We start from the raw sequence: 14,550 nt of genomic DNA, 5'->3' as shown, positions 1-14,550 counted from the left end.
CAGAGCTTCCCCCACCCTAGGGCTGTGCTCTCCTGGGTTGTGCATCTGGGCCAAAGACCTGCTGAGCCCCAGGTGCCTCCCAAGTGGGATGTGCAGCGGGGCCTGCAGGAAAAGCAGAGCCAATGGTGCGTCCTGACAGGATGCTGGCTGCAATGGTGGCTTTGCTCTCAGCCTTCTGTGCTCAGGGCTCCATAACCAGGCTTTTGGCAGTGTGCTGTATACCGGTAAGGCTGCACAAACACAACACCTGACTGAAGAAATCTGGTTTTCCTCCCGCCAGAGAGAATTGTGAATTGGCCGCCTGTTTAGTTGAAGAGGTGTAATGGTATAAACTACCTGTGCTGTAAAGTTTTACAAGGTGACAAAGTTTTGTAGTCTGGCAATAATGCAGTTGAGCTGGAGACCATCGGATGCCCTGCCAGGAAAGGGAGGGGAATAAGCCATGAAGGAGAGCTTTCTGGCAGGCTGCAGCCTCTCCCATCAGCCTGGAGGGTGTCCTGAGGGGTGCGAAGATGCTGCTCCTCCAGCCTGGGTGATCCAGGGGCTTAATGCTGCATGAAGAATGGAGCATGGCCAGCTCCAGCTCTCTCACCACCTCCTCCTCCCTCTTTCAACATCTCTTTATTTACATTTGGGCTATGAAATGGGTAACTAAAGTTATGACATAGACATGCCAGGCATATAGTTTATTAAGACAAAATACTGTTCAGAGGTTTCATGGATTTTTTGTTGACACTTATTACTTTGCAGCAGCCCTTCTGCCTCCCTCTCTCCACTAGGATCAAATGGGTCTTATTTCCAAAAACTGAGAAAATAAATGCTTATAAAGTAAGCTGCCAGTGTTACAGTCATCTCTCCCAGCACCAGCTGAGCCTTTAAGTCCACTTTCGATGGAAGTTTGCAAATTTTACACACATTTGTAATTCATTTATCTGCCACATTGCTGCAGGATCCATAAGTGGATGTTGTCTTTCCTCGCAGTGGGAGGCAGCAAGGTCCTACACTTGGCAGCACGTGGTTGCTTCTGCTTGGTATTCACAGCAACATTCCTCCAGCTGGTGATATGTTATTATTGGGTTGGAAGAAAAATAATGCAACCAAGATCTTTTTATTTTCTCCTTTTATCTGTTTGTTCATATTAATGTGGCATAATCATTATATAAGTGCACAGGAGGTGCAGTCAAGGACACATTCATTTTTAAAGTCCTCCAATGCTCTTGTACTTCAGTCATCCATCTTCTGTCTTTAATTACAGCAAGTGATCTCAGAGGCACTTAAAAGATTAAATTACTTAATTATTTGAAAAACCCAAATGCAATAACTCTATTTCTTTTCTGATAAATACCAGTAATTGCTGAGAAACATTGCTCAAGGCAAGAAATACTGAGAGGCCAAGGAGTCCATATTGCAGCATTTTGGCTTAGCCCAATGATACCCATTTAATTTTTCATTACTTGCAACCATTATTTCTATTTCCACTTCCACAAACTTTTCCATTGCTCTTCTGGTGGCTTCAGCAGTGAGATGAATGTCACTGCTCAGCTATATGCAAGTGCCTTGGCACCTAAGTGCGGACAGAATTGCATGAGACCACCGAGTGATAACCATATCATAAAAAGACACATGGGCAAGCCTGTGCACTGGCATGGCCTAGCAATAAACCCCATTCATGGTGGTGCTTGTGGATGGAGTTTGGTCTGGTGTTTGAGAAGGGACTTTGAATAAAACATGTGTGGTGGCTCACTCAATGGCAGGGCTGGGAATGCATTGGTGCTGTGCTGGCAGCCAATCTGGCTCAGGCTCTACAGCCTCCTGGGAAGCGGAAAAGATGGACTGCCAAAAGCCAGCTCTGAAACAGTGCTCTTGGTGTCCCATGGCCACAGCAGGGAGCTGTTGGCATGCCCTGTGTGTGGGTATGGTTGGCAGTGCTGTTACAACGCAGCTGCAGAAGCAGACCTCATCTTTCCACACTTGCAGCCCTGTTGCTCACCACGGATCTCCAAATACAGCCACCGAAGAATGGGAAATTTTCCATAAATCCTTTTTTACCTCTTTTGAAAAGCATCAGCTGTGTGATGAGCCCAACACTTGAGTGTGGGGAAGATGCTGGCATGACCCCTTCTCCCGGGCCAGGAGGAAAGGGAAATGACTCTTCAGGGAAAGAAAAATCCGGGCTAAAGAGCTAAAATCCTACTATTTTTCTTTAAAGGCCAGTTCTGAGTTCCTGTCCCATTGGGAACTGACCAACATTGGGCAAAATACCAGATCAGCTGTGAATCCAAGTTAGTCTGAACTTACAGCCATGACGTGCTCCTTGCTCGTGCTGGTTGGCCAGCAGTGGATGGGTGTTAGGTGATGATAAGCAAACTCCCTGCTGCAAACTCCTCAGTGGCAAGTCTCTAAACTGAAAGGGTCTGGGGGTGGGAAAAAAAGATTCACTGTGGTAAAGCCAGACCAGCCGTGGTGCTTGTCCTACGGCCATGAAGATCAAGCTTGTCTGGAGTCAGCAAGGTGCAGTGGGGTGGCCAAGTGGGCTGGCAAACCCTGGGCTGCTGCCCTGCTCTGGTCTGGAGTCAGGCTGCACACAAGCACCCAGCAAGCATCTGTCCTGCACATGTGGTGGGGCGCTGCTGGACAGCAGATGCTGCTGAGAGGGTTACTGTCAGCTGCTCCACCACCTGTGGTTCCCAAATTTATTTAATTAAAAAAAAAAAAAGTAAGTAATTTGATATATATCCTCTCAAGGAAAAGGAGTTGTTCCAGCAAGGAGCGGGCCAAGCAGGGTCTGGGAAGGGACAGATGGCCCTGTGGCTAATTTGCTCCCATAAAGTGCAAGCTGTTGCAAATCCTTGCTGTAGCAAGTGCTGGCTCTGTGTTTCAGCCATGTGTCTGTCTCAGAGCTGCTAAAAGCAGGTGAAAGAGAAAAAGCAGAGTCTGCAGTTTTATCCAGAGTTTCCCTAGTGTCTTTTGCAGAATCAAGTATTTTGATTAAGAAAAAAAGCCATAATCCTCTAGCTGGCTGCCAGCAGAGCTCCATGCAGCTGCTCTGGCCAAGCAGGGCAGCCTTCTGCTGGGTCAGAAGCTCTTGCTGCAGAAAGAGGTATTTTCTTGTTGAAGTGCAGTCACAGCCAGGGCCCCATCCTGTCTGCTTGCAAACTGCTGCCAATGAACTGCACACACAGTTCAAGTCTCTGCTCAAGGTAAAGAGCAGTTCACTGCATTCAAACTGCTGCTGCCTTTAGCCTCCCCATCTAGCCAGACACACCCACCCTGGTCCTAGTTTCAGAGTCAGAGGGGTGGAAGGTGATAAGTGTCCAGGTAATTTTTTCTGCAAGAGAAGTTAACCTTCATCAGACGTACAGAGGCTCTGGTATCTGGGTCTTGATGTGGATTAGGGAGGGTATCTGGGAGTGTGTGAGACCTCCCCAACAACAGCCTATAAAAGACAAGCAAATAGTTATCTGCACAGTTGTAATGTTTTCCCTGTCATTTACTCATTAACCCAGACCCACTGCTGTGCTCTGTATTAACCCCTGAGCTCCGCATGACCCTGTGTTTTCTGAGACAACTTTCTTGCACACAGAAGTTATATGTCTACAGTTACACAGTGCTAGGTGGGATCTGTTCTGCATTTATTGCTGCTTTGGGGAAAGATGTTAGCTTTCTACACAGTATAGTGGAGTGACCCATGATATTGAGGATCACAATTTAAATTGCACGTTTTAGGAAAATCCAAACACTCACCTTGCTAGGAATCTGGGGTTTGATGCCCCATATTCGCATCCTGTCACACCACGATGTGCAACTGCAGTGGTTGCAACATGGTCTGCCTGGCCTAGTACCCATCCAAATGAAACCTTTGTGCAGCCGTGACTGATACACATCTGGCAAAGACAGCATGATCCACCCATGCTAGATCCCCAAGGGATCATTAAGTTTGTCAGGCCATTTAAGTACTGCTTTCTTTCTGGCAAGGTCTGTGTTCATTCCCCAGCTCTTCTATGTTGCTATTGAGCTGCAGTAGCAGTATCAGTTTCATCCTCTCCTATTTGTTTTGAAGGCTCCAGCAATCTTCTGGATATTTCTTCCAATATTTTTATCACAGTCATTTCAGTGTGTTCAGCCTGTGCTCTCATCCAACAACTACCTGCTGTTCTGAAAAGCAACCTCTTAGGCAGGCCAAGTTCCTCTAACACTGACGCCAATTATGCAGAGTAAGTGCATCGGAGGGATGCCTTGCTGGTGACTCCAGCTTCCTTTCAGTGCAAAGTTTACTATCGAGCTTTCCCTGAGTGGTGGGACATAAAGGCTTATCCCCTCCTAGATGGTCTCTTATAGCTGACTCCCTGCTCAGCATCCTGTTTTCTGAGACTCTCATTCTTTTGACAATTCAAGAGAGAGTGAAGAGACATGTGCCCATACAAAGGGACATTAATTCCATCTGTAGATATGAGTAAGATAAAACACAGGAATTACTATCCTGCTGTTGCATCTTTTTCTCTTTTGCAGAGGCTTGATAGATTTGAGATGGCTGAAGTCTGATAATGTGAACCCAACAGTCAACATCTCAGCCACTCTTTTGAACATAGACTTATATTATTGACAGGAACATAGATGCAGAAACATGGTTGAATTCAGTGGGAGTCAGGGCACTAAACACTGTTGAGGACCTGAGTTTACCTTTCTGAAGCCAACCATCCTAGGCTTATAACATCTCTGGAAAACCTCATCTCTGCCATGAAACTAATGTATGCTTAAGGACACTATAGGATAAGTATAATGGACAACAATATCATTTTCAACCTAAAATAATGATTGAAGTCCCATATCAGAACAGTTTAGTTACAGCAGGCTGCAGGAAAGAAAGCAAGGGCTCAAATATACTGTGTTCCTTGTGCCGATGTATGAAACGAGCACACAAAGGCAACATGATTCTTTAGTGAATGTAAATTTATTCAACTCTGCAATTATTTATTTACAACTAATGACTGATACCAACAGATGAGGTAAAAATATGAGGTATTGATATGAGCATAACATTTAAAAATGCTATTATCATAATGTATTCTCAATGGCAATGTAACAATAAAAATACTGTGGTAGGCGAATGGTACACATGGCATAATGCACATTTTAAAGAAATCTTATTTCACTGATACATGGCTTAGAGACACCAGAAGCACATGACAGAGCTTCTGCAAGAGTAGGAGGACAACCCTACCTGGCTAACGGTGGCAGATGGCACAGGGCCCCTTCTAGCCGAATGATGACTTGTCAGACAGGATAAATCCACTGTCTAGCCTTCTCCTTCATTTCCTTAAGAAATTATTTACTGTCAGACAACTGCATTCCCAGGGCTAGAAATTCTGTGCCCGTTAATACTGAGGCACTATCATATTCATTTATGCAAACTAATGTAGCAGAAGTGCTCTAATTGCTCATATTTTAGAAAACAGTCAGCACAAAATCTGCTGCCATGGCTACAGGCATTTTGGGAGGAGGTGCTGCTTTCTGGGATGGCATCCTCACTGGCCTCCTGCTGCCAGCTTGTGAGCTACTGCTTGCTTCTGGGAAGAGGGGCTGTGGGCAGTGGAGGTGTCCTGCAGATGACTGGTGACTGCCAGACCTTAGCACTGCTGCGTAAGGCTGTGAGTGCTCCCCTGTCTTTAAGACTGACAAATACACAATGGTTGCACATTGCAACTAATGTTGGCCATAAACAGAAGGAAGGAGCTCGTGGGCAGCCGACCTCCTTGATCCTAGGAGTTGTGTAATAAAATGTGGGTGAGACAGCTCAGGGCAGAAGGTGATGGTGACATTTTTGTGGTCCTGCTGCTCCACATTGTAGGGCTGTTCCCTGCCAGCACAGACCTTACACATGTGCAGAATGGCACAGGGGACCAAGCTCTAGCAGCATTCAAGGACCACACATGGTCCACCCCACAGCCCCCATACCAAGGGCAGATTCAAAGCTTTGATGAGACTTCTCTGTTTCCTGACTCAGGGCACAAACCTCTGTAGCTTCATGTAGGAAACGTATCCCACTTTATTGACCTCATACTAAATCTCAGTGGATTTTGTTGGAAGGACTGAGCTAAAACACTGAGTTTGAATGACTCAGCATGTTTATGCAGCAATAAATAATGTCAAAGCAAAGAAATGTGATTAATGAAAAACGGTATTAACACGCTTGTACATTCTTATTGAACCATAGATGTAATGTAATTTTTGGTCTTAGGTTAGTTAAAAACAAAATGGAACCCTGCCTTAAAGATAATGTCGAAAAATTATTATTATTATTACTTTTAAAGCATTCTTCCATAAGCAAAATAATAGGTCCCTGAAAATGAAATTATATAATAGGCTTAAATGGCTCCTACTTTTCATAGTCAGGGGCTAAACCTGCTCCCACCAATGTCTACAGAGGCAGGATCATGCAGATCAGTGCAATATAATATGAAAATGCTTGCTGCTATTATAAAAGAATCTTTCCAAGCATTGTCTGCATTTAGTCTTTTAAATCTCCAAGATGTGCTTAAAAGCTTTAAAAAAAGTTTAGTTATTTGTACAGTAAGAATATTAAAAGACATGCTATTCATCTGCACATCTTTGTGTCCACTGGATGCGGAAAATCTGCTTTGGAGTTTCTTGACAATTAGTCACTTCTGTGGGAGAAGTAAAGCACAACACAGAAACACTTACTCAACCTAGACAAAATGCTAAAAAAAAAGATTTACTGCTTAATAATTACTGGTCTGATTTCAGACACCTCAGGACACATAGCATTGTCTTGTACTTTCTGAGAATGAGCCATTGGTATGAATGTGGCACATAGTGAGATTCTCTGGTGGCAGATCTATCATTAATTAAGTCAATAGGTAAGCTTTCAAGACCTTGTAGACAAACCTTCTGCAACTGAATAGAATTGGCCTTCAAAATGTCTATCTTGTTACATTTCCATGTATTTTATTTGGTGAAGCGGATCCACTCCTCATTATTTTTAAACGTACAGTAGCCTCCCTCCTCCTTAGTTCTTTTAACTCTTTCTACATTTATTTTTAGGTACCTTCTAACAGCACACACAAACATAAAACATATTTGAGAGCAGACCTTTCTGTTATCACATGGATTATGCCTGGTAGCTCTGTGATAATAGCAAACACAGCTTATGTAGCAGTGACACACAAAGAAACAAGTGACAGATTCATGTAAGGTTTGACCAATACAAGTGATTTGCACTGAGTTATATACAAAATAATTAATTTATACATATACATATATATAGATACAATATAGATAAATATATACATACTGTACATAAATTATTTACAATTAAAATATGCTTCTTAGAAGCCTTTAAATGCCAGAGTTCTGTAACACACAAGTAATGGCAATAGTCTGATTTTAAAGTAATAATGATACAAGCTCTTTAGAGAAATGTTTACTTCAATAATTGAAATTAATACAGAAGGGGTGTGTGTGTGAAGTTTCCAGAATAAAAGAACTTTCCTACAAAATTCTTGTTTCACCTTTGTACAGACCCAGGTCTGGTCAGATTTATGCAGCTTATGTAAGATCTTCACTTTCAGTATCACTATTCCCTGCCAGTCCCTGATTTACACTCACATGCTCCCAGGAACATTTCCTCAGATTTTCGTTTCTGGTCCCTCGGCAATCAGAGGCTGAAATGAGTTTCGGATCCTGGCAACCTCTGCTGCACACAGATGTCCAAAGCCTTTGTTGTACCACTCCAGGGAATGTCCTCTGCAGGAATGGAAAGAGAATTACTGAGAAACTCAAAAAATAAACCCTGCAGGAACAGGTTTGCCATGCTTCCTACTCCCCACTGCCCACAGCGTTGGTGGTGACTTCAAATACTTGTCATTGTAAGCGTACTCTGAAGTTCTCCCTTGCAGTAATCAAATAAGCAGATTTTATTTCTATGATCACATCATAGCGGTGGTAGACACTCAGAAGAGGAATGAGCTTGGTGGATAGAAAAGACTGCAGGCAGACTTCAAAGCAGTAAAACTCCACTGACTGTATGTTCTGTTCCCAACACCTCCCCTCCCTAAGCTGAAAAATTTTGCCCCTTTAAAGGGTCTACTTTTTGCAGGTTGGATACTTACTTTAGGTCAATTCTGCAGATATGGGTCAGCCTAGCTTTTCCTGAGCCACAAGGCTCTATCAAGTACTGAGAGTCCATCACGACAGCTCGCACAGCTCCCATGAGAGGAGCCTCTTCATGCTCCACAGAGATGGCAACCAGCATGCACATCCCCTTTGGCAAATCTGTCCTCCATGTCCTGAAATAACACATTCAAGATGGAATCACTTTAGTAATGAGACTTTTGGGCACAGGAGTGAGAACCAGAAATAAAGTTCAGCTTGCTTGTCTGCCTATCATCTTTGTTGTTGCCTGCAATGCCATTGGCCTGTCCTAGAAGTCCCTGGAAGGGCTTTGTGTTCCAAGATTGTTGTCACTATTGCTCAGGAAGGGCCACAGAAACTTAACAAACTCAGATTTTAATGTTAGATCCCCCCTGTAAATGTACTAATTTTAATGGAGTGTATCATAATTTTGATAAGAACTGCTCAGAGGTTTGGAGATACATTGGTATACAAGGAGGCAAATTAAACTCCCAGACTCCAAAAACTCCTTCATTCTGAAATGACTCAGGGAAAGATGTTGCAATTGATGCTATGTACATTATTTTCCTGAAGGATAATATCCACCTGATAATGCTGTTGTTCCTCCACCCCAGCTGGGAGTCTGATGTGGAATGGCCACTCATCTACAATGCTGCAGACTCCAGGTGGGGAAGTTTTACTTCTCCACAGTAGCACTTTGTAACCATCACATGTTACAGGGCATGATACAGCCTTTTGCAGACAGACAGAAGTTTTGGAAAGGATGTAAAGTGAGCACAAGCCATCCAAAAAAGGATGAAATGTTTGACTGCATCCATGCAGAGTTACAGAACAACAAATACAGTTTAGCATGGCAGAAGTCCTCACTACTACCCACACTGACTGCTGAAAATAAAAAGTGTCCTTTCATGAAAAGCATTTTTTTATGCAATGACATTAATTAACAATACTCTTAGTGATGATAAGCATAAATGCAGCACATTTCACCAGGATGATCTGCTGATAATATTCACTGACACACATCAGCTGAGTAAAGTATCCTCAGGTGGCTAGTAGCAATTACATGATGGCCATTTGCCACCACAGGCTCTTAGTAGCAATGGCAAAGTACAGTCCTACATGGCTTAATTGTTGCAATGGCCAGAGGCTAAAACTTTGTGCGTAGTCTTCTATGAATAATACTGAAGTTGAAGGTCCCTTTATTTAGGTAGGCTTTTCTTTGATACCAAGCAAGCATCTGAGCCAATATCCTAGGAGGACTGGTGAAATAGGCACCCACAAAGGCATCACTTAACCATTTGCTTCCCTCCTCCTCATTGTCACTCCAAAAAGACACATCTCTTAGAAAGGTCATCCTGCTTTCCAAGAACCAATAAACATTCTGCAGCCTCTGCTAACACAGTCATGTTCTTGTCTACCTTTTCTTCCAACAGGATCTACAGTCCATCTTTTCCTTTACAGGAGGAAAGTGTCAGGGTCGTTTTCTGCACCATAGAACCACATTCCATCTCATCACTATTACACCACTACTAAGTAAATTTTATTTGGGAAAAAGTAAAATAACAGTGAAAATTTATGACCATGTCACCATTTAAGTCAGCCAACGACAGGTAGTTGGTTACTGGGGCTGGCCTGTTGAGATGTATTTTTATTTTGAGCTCTGTCAGCCATTTAATTTCATTTCCTCCCCCTTCCAAATTTCTGGCCTCTGTGATGTGCTGGTTCCACCTGTTTCAGGAGACCTATACTTTAATACTTAACATTTTTTTCTTGTTCTGTAAGTATTCTCTACATATTCTGGTGTCTCACATTACTCTTGTGTGCCTTGAATCTCACAAGATAGTTCTATGTGCTTCCCTATGCTATGGGAAGAAATGAGAAATTCCCACTGTGGTGTGTGATGTGCTTCATCTTGCCATGGACTGTCTGAGACAGGGGTTTTGCTACCTTGGCCAGTATCATGTTCTAGCAGGTAAGCTGCTGTCAAGGACTGTTGAAGTTTGGACTTCAGCAGATAATTTTAAAAACCTGTAGTTTTTTAATATGAAATTGAGCTGTAATTCAAGACAATGCAGGAAGATTCTGACTTCAGAAGGTTTTACATGTCTATGCATTAATAAAAGTGATGAGCTACCTTAGGAGATGAAACACATGGAGAATAGGAAATCATGCATCAGATCTACAGTGAAATGCTGAACCATCTGCTGTGAATACATGCACAATGCTTAGATGTGACTGTAATGACATGGCACTTACTTGGATCCCTCCTGAAGTGGAAAACTATTTATCTCAGAGACTGCAGAAGATTTGTGATTCCTATTCCCAGCTATATGGGTTTCAGCCAGTTTCTGTACTTCTTTATATATCTAACAGTAGTAAAACCAGGCATACATACAGGGATGCTGTGATACTTAATGAACATGAAACACTTGGCGAATCTTTAATGAAAAGTGGTGCCTGTGCAGGGTGGCCAAGAGCTGTATCAGATCCCTGGCATATGAAACATTGCCCCTATCCTTTCTGAGTTATTAAAGTCTTCTCAAGGGAGCCTAATCCCCTTGTTATGACTGCCAAATTGAAAAAAAAAAGAACAACTACATTTATCCTTTCACAGGCAAAAGTTTGATTGGGAAGGGGAAAATTGCTGTCCATTAAAATATATTTATTCATGTCCCCAGAGACAAATTACAATTTAACCGTTCACTTTCCACCAATTGTAAGGTATCAAATTGGCTGCCATATTGCTGGCTAACCTTGCTCTAGATTTAATGATATAAATCAAAAGAGATAAACAACAGAATCTGACAGATCTGCCTGATGGCTGTTTTCAGCCCTTAAAAACCCACCAGGATTCAGTTTTATGATGTATTTTAGTCCTTGGGGGTCATTCTGCCTGGGTTAGTGAGAAGAATGAGAACTTGATGGCAAGATTTTTCTTTAACTTGATGTGACTGCACAGCAGGTCTTTAAAGAATACAAACCACTATGAATCCTAATAGTGAACTAAGTGGCAAATAGAAGGACAGAATTACAGTCATCAAAACCTCCCCGCTGCTTCCAGGCAATCTTCTTGGTGGTATGCAGAGGAACAAATTTATCACTGGTTTAAGTAAATAATATAATATAGGAAAATTAATTCTAAAATAATTAATTTAGCCCAGTGTCCTGTGGGAAAGTAAAGGAAATGGTGTAATGGGAGGACTTGTGCTTTCACGTTGTAGAGAACTTACAGAAAACATTTTTTAAACCTTCCTCTAAGAGTTTCAATAATTTTCCTTAATACTGACAATATCTGCATGTTTTCATTCTCTAAGAGAATACTGAAGTTCATAGAAGGGATGTACTCTTACAATTTTTTTTATTGGGCTCATCTTTTTCCTTCAATCTTTGTTCCCTCTAATACAGTTCTGACTCGCTGGACTACTTCCTTTGTCAAAACTGCTTAGTATTTATCTGGCACATCATTTCAATAAAGAAAGCAGAGACCAAGAATGGGAATGCATAAAATTGTCCTGAAATAAATAACTATAGGTCTGACCCTGTAAGTGAAGTATGTCAGCAGCTCAGCAATAGCTCTGAGCAAGCAAACAGACAAGATTTCAAAAGAGGAAATAAGAGGAATTTCATAATTTCATAAGAGGAATTTTTGTTTTGTCTGTTCTGTACGGGCAGATAGACAATGGAAAAACTGGATTAAATTCTATGATTCTATAAAAAATTTGGAATATTGATACACAGCTACACATTTATTTGAGCAATGTCATCCCCTGGAAGACAGTCACGATACATATCTGACGTGTCTTTCTCTTCACCTATACACTAGGATTTTTATGGGTTAGAATTTCTTGGTCTACAAAGACACCAACTGCAAATCTAAAAAAGCCTATTTATAAATACGTTGTATAACAAACTTAGCTTAAAAGCATCACTATCTTCTCTACTAAACATTTATCTCTTAAACATCAAACATTCCCCAGAGAACAGCAAAAGCAGTGTAAAAAACAATTGGGTTCTATTTGCACTGTTTTCACAACAAACAAAGCTAAGAAAGAGCAGCAGCTATTATCAGACAACTGTTCTGAGGAAGGAATTATATTTATGGCCTCAGGAGTACATGCTGCTCAAATTACATCAGAGAAAAGGTCAGCACGCTCTAGGTGCACAATCTTAATTCAGTTTGAGAAATCAACACTGCTGCCCAGAAGCAGAGTTCTTGAAGCACAATTATACAGATGCGAAGGCTGAGAAGAGATAAGATCAGATCTTTCTTGTACCCATTGCAGGAAACAAAGGTAGTGGAGAGCTACCCTTAGCTTACCTTAGAATGACGAAGTCTCGGACAGGATGAGGAGCCATGCTGTTCAAAATGTACTGGTAAACTTCTGTCTGCTTGTCCAGGGTCTCAACCACTTTCCACTGCAAGAAGTCCTCGTCCCAGAGGTGACGTTCCCTCAGCACTCGGTTCAGGACAACTGATGGAGGGGCTTCTACTTCCACTGAGGCTTTCCAAAGCCTTAGGGGGTTCCCATCCCCAACCTGGAGTAAAGTAACAACATAAACCCTCATGATCTGTATGCATATGTTCAGCAGAGGATAACTGATGACAGAATCTTGGTATGGGTATCTGCCTTTAGCTTAAGAACATACATATTTCCCTGCTAACCATTACTATTTTTGCCACTGCTGCTGCCCTTCTATATGTGATAACATATGCATGTCAGTCCTGGACGGAAAACTGAAGTGAAACATTACTTCTGCTCTTGCAGCAGTGTATATCTGAACTTGTTCCCATAGTGCCAGTGCAGTTGTTGAATAATTTCTAGTGTGATGGACATTTTTTCACCCCCAAGCATACCATGTGTAATGAAAAATATGTCTGTGTAGAAGTGAAAACAGATGAAAGGAGAGACTGAAACCCGGGGCTGAAATAAAGCTACCACCTTGGGCAATCTGATGCACTAGCTGAGACTTGAGGGTCAATTAACCCTCCTGGTTAACTGGTGGAAGAGTACACAGATGTTTTCTCCACAAAACAGCTGCAAGGGAAGTACTAAGAAAATGCCCTTGAAAGACGGAGCAAACAAACTGCTTGCTAATTCCTCCTAGCTCACGGCTCCTGTTACTCGTTACACCTCCACACCAGCAATAATGGCAGTGGAAACTGCTAGGCTATGTAAAAGATGAATATCCTAAATTCTACATGTATGACACTTCTGCATGGTTTTAACACCATCATATTTCAAACAGCAAAAAAGGGAACTGTAAGCACTGGATCTTGCAAGCCCTGCTTTTCTAACCCTACCTCGGCATCCTCATGTATCAATGCTAGTGCTCCAGAAACCTCCAGCACCTCCCACAGACCCAGGACTGTGTCCCCAGAAACCCAATTCCCACCTTAAATCATTTTATGTTGTTATAATTCTTCCTCCCCTAAGCAGTTCCCCAGTCCTCCTGCCCTAGAGCACAGGGGTTCCCGATCCCCTCTGCAGCATTACATGCCCTTGACCCTAGAAAGGTGCATGACCCCATTCACTCCCTCCCTCCCTCTCCCACATCCTGCTCCCATTTGAGCCGTGTTACTCCCCGCCCCCCCAACCTTCTGCAGTCCCTCCCTGGAGAGGTCACTTGCAGAAGCTGGTTACAAACAACTAACTGTGATTTCTTTGGCCTAACAGAGGGGATTGCACCTGCCCAGACAGGGGTAATGCTGTCTCTGGCCCCTAAGACACCCTGCCCTCTCACCATCCAGATCCCAAATTCCCCTTAATGCTCTTCCCCTACCTTTCTGGTGTTACCCACCTATAATCCACCCACTCCTCTCGCTAGTTGCTGCTGGTTTGCAGACCTCTGTTTTGCAACTGCATTTCATGCAGCCCTGAACTCCACTATCTGCAGGGACCCTGCAGCAACTTTCTTCTGGCTACAGCAGCCTGGCTTTTGCTGCAGAAGGGATGGAGCCTAGAACAACTTTAAAAGTCTTGACAAAAGCTGCAGATATAAAAAATCCACTGGAAACAACAAGATCAGGGACAAGATCAGCTATACAGCTGGCCTGGCTAAGTAAAGCAGTGGGCAGCCTGAAAAGAGTTTTTAATACTTATGTTCTGGTTGTGCTCTCCAAACTGCTGGCAAACAACAGGAGATGGTCAGAAACTCTGCCTGTTCCCCAGTCAAAGAGGTTACCCAGGTAATGTTATCTGTTGTTTAAAGTCTCCGTTTGCTCTCTGTTTGCATTGTTTGTGGTATCACTTCCTCTACTTTGGAGACCTTAGCTTGCTTTGTGGGCCTTTTCCTGGAATCTCATACTTAAATGACTATTATGTTATGTTTTTAAGTGGTTTTAGCAGTCTTTTAAAAAAATTACTGTGCCTCACCAGACAGAAGGGTACATATTTAGCT

At 42.6% G+C, this 14,550-nt stretch overlaps 1 protein-coding gene across 8 annotated transcripts in view; it reads right to left on the bottom strand.

Moving 5' to 3' along the window:
* Positions 1–4,925: 4,925 nt before the first annotated feature.
* The window catches only part of STARD13 (StAR related lipid transfer domain containing 13), a 302,953-nt gene continuing 293,328 nt past the window's right edge, over positions 4,926–14,550 (bottom strand). For 6 of the 8 annotated variants that reach the window (XM_069882494.1, XM_069882456.1, XM_069882487.1 and 3 more), the window contains 3 exons: positions 12,470–12,687; positions 8,130–8,306; positions 4,927–7,764 (listed from right to left, as the gene is read on the bottom strand). In XM_069882494.1, coding sequence (XP_069738595.1) covers positions 7,647–7,764; positions 8,130–8,306; positions 12,470–12,687 — 513 coding nt within the window. In that variant the 3' untranslated portion in view covers positions 4,927–7,646. Of the gene's footprint in view, positions 7,765–8,129; positions 8,307–12,469; positions 12,688–14,550 lie in introns of all 8 variants that reach the window. The other 2 variants (XM_069882441.1, XM_069882449.1) reach the window with 1 other exon arrangement.

This window comes from Phaenicophaeus curvirostris, chromosome 1 (genome assembly GCF_032191515.1).
Source record: "Phaenicophaeus curvirostris isolate KB17595 chromosome 1, BPBGC_Pcur_1.0, whole genome shotgun sequence".
In the NCBI taxonomy this organism is placed as follows: domain Eukaryota; kingdom Metazoa; phylum Chordata; class Aves; order Cuculiformes; family Cuculidae; genus Phaenicophaeus; species Phaenicophaeus curvirostris.
Note: the sequence above shows the minus strand (reverse complement) of the source record. Positions and strands in the feature narration are given on the sequence as shown.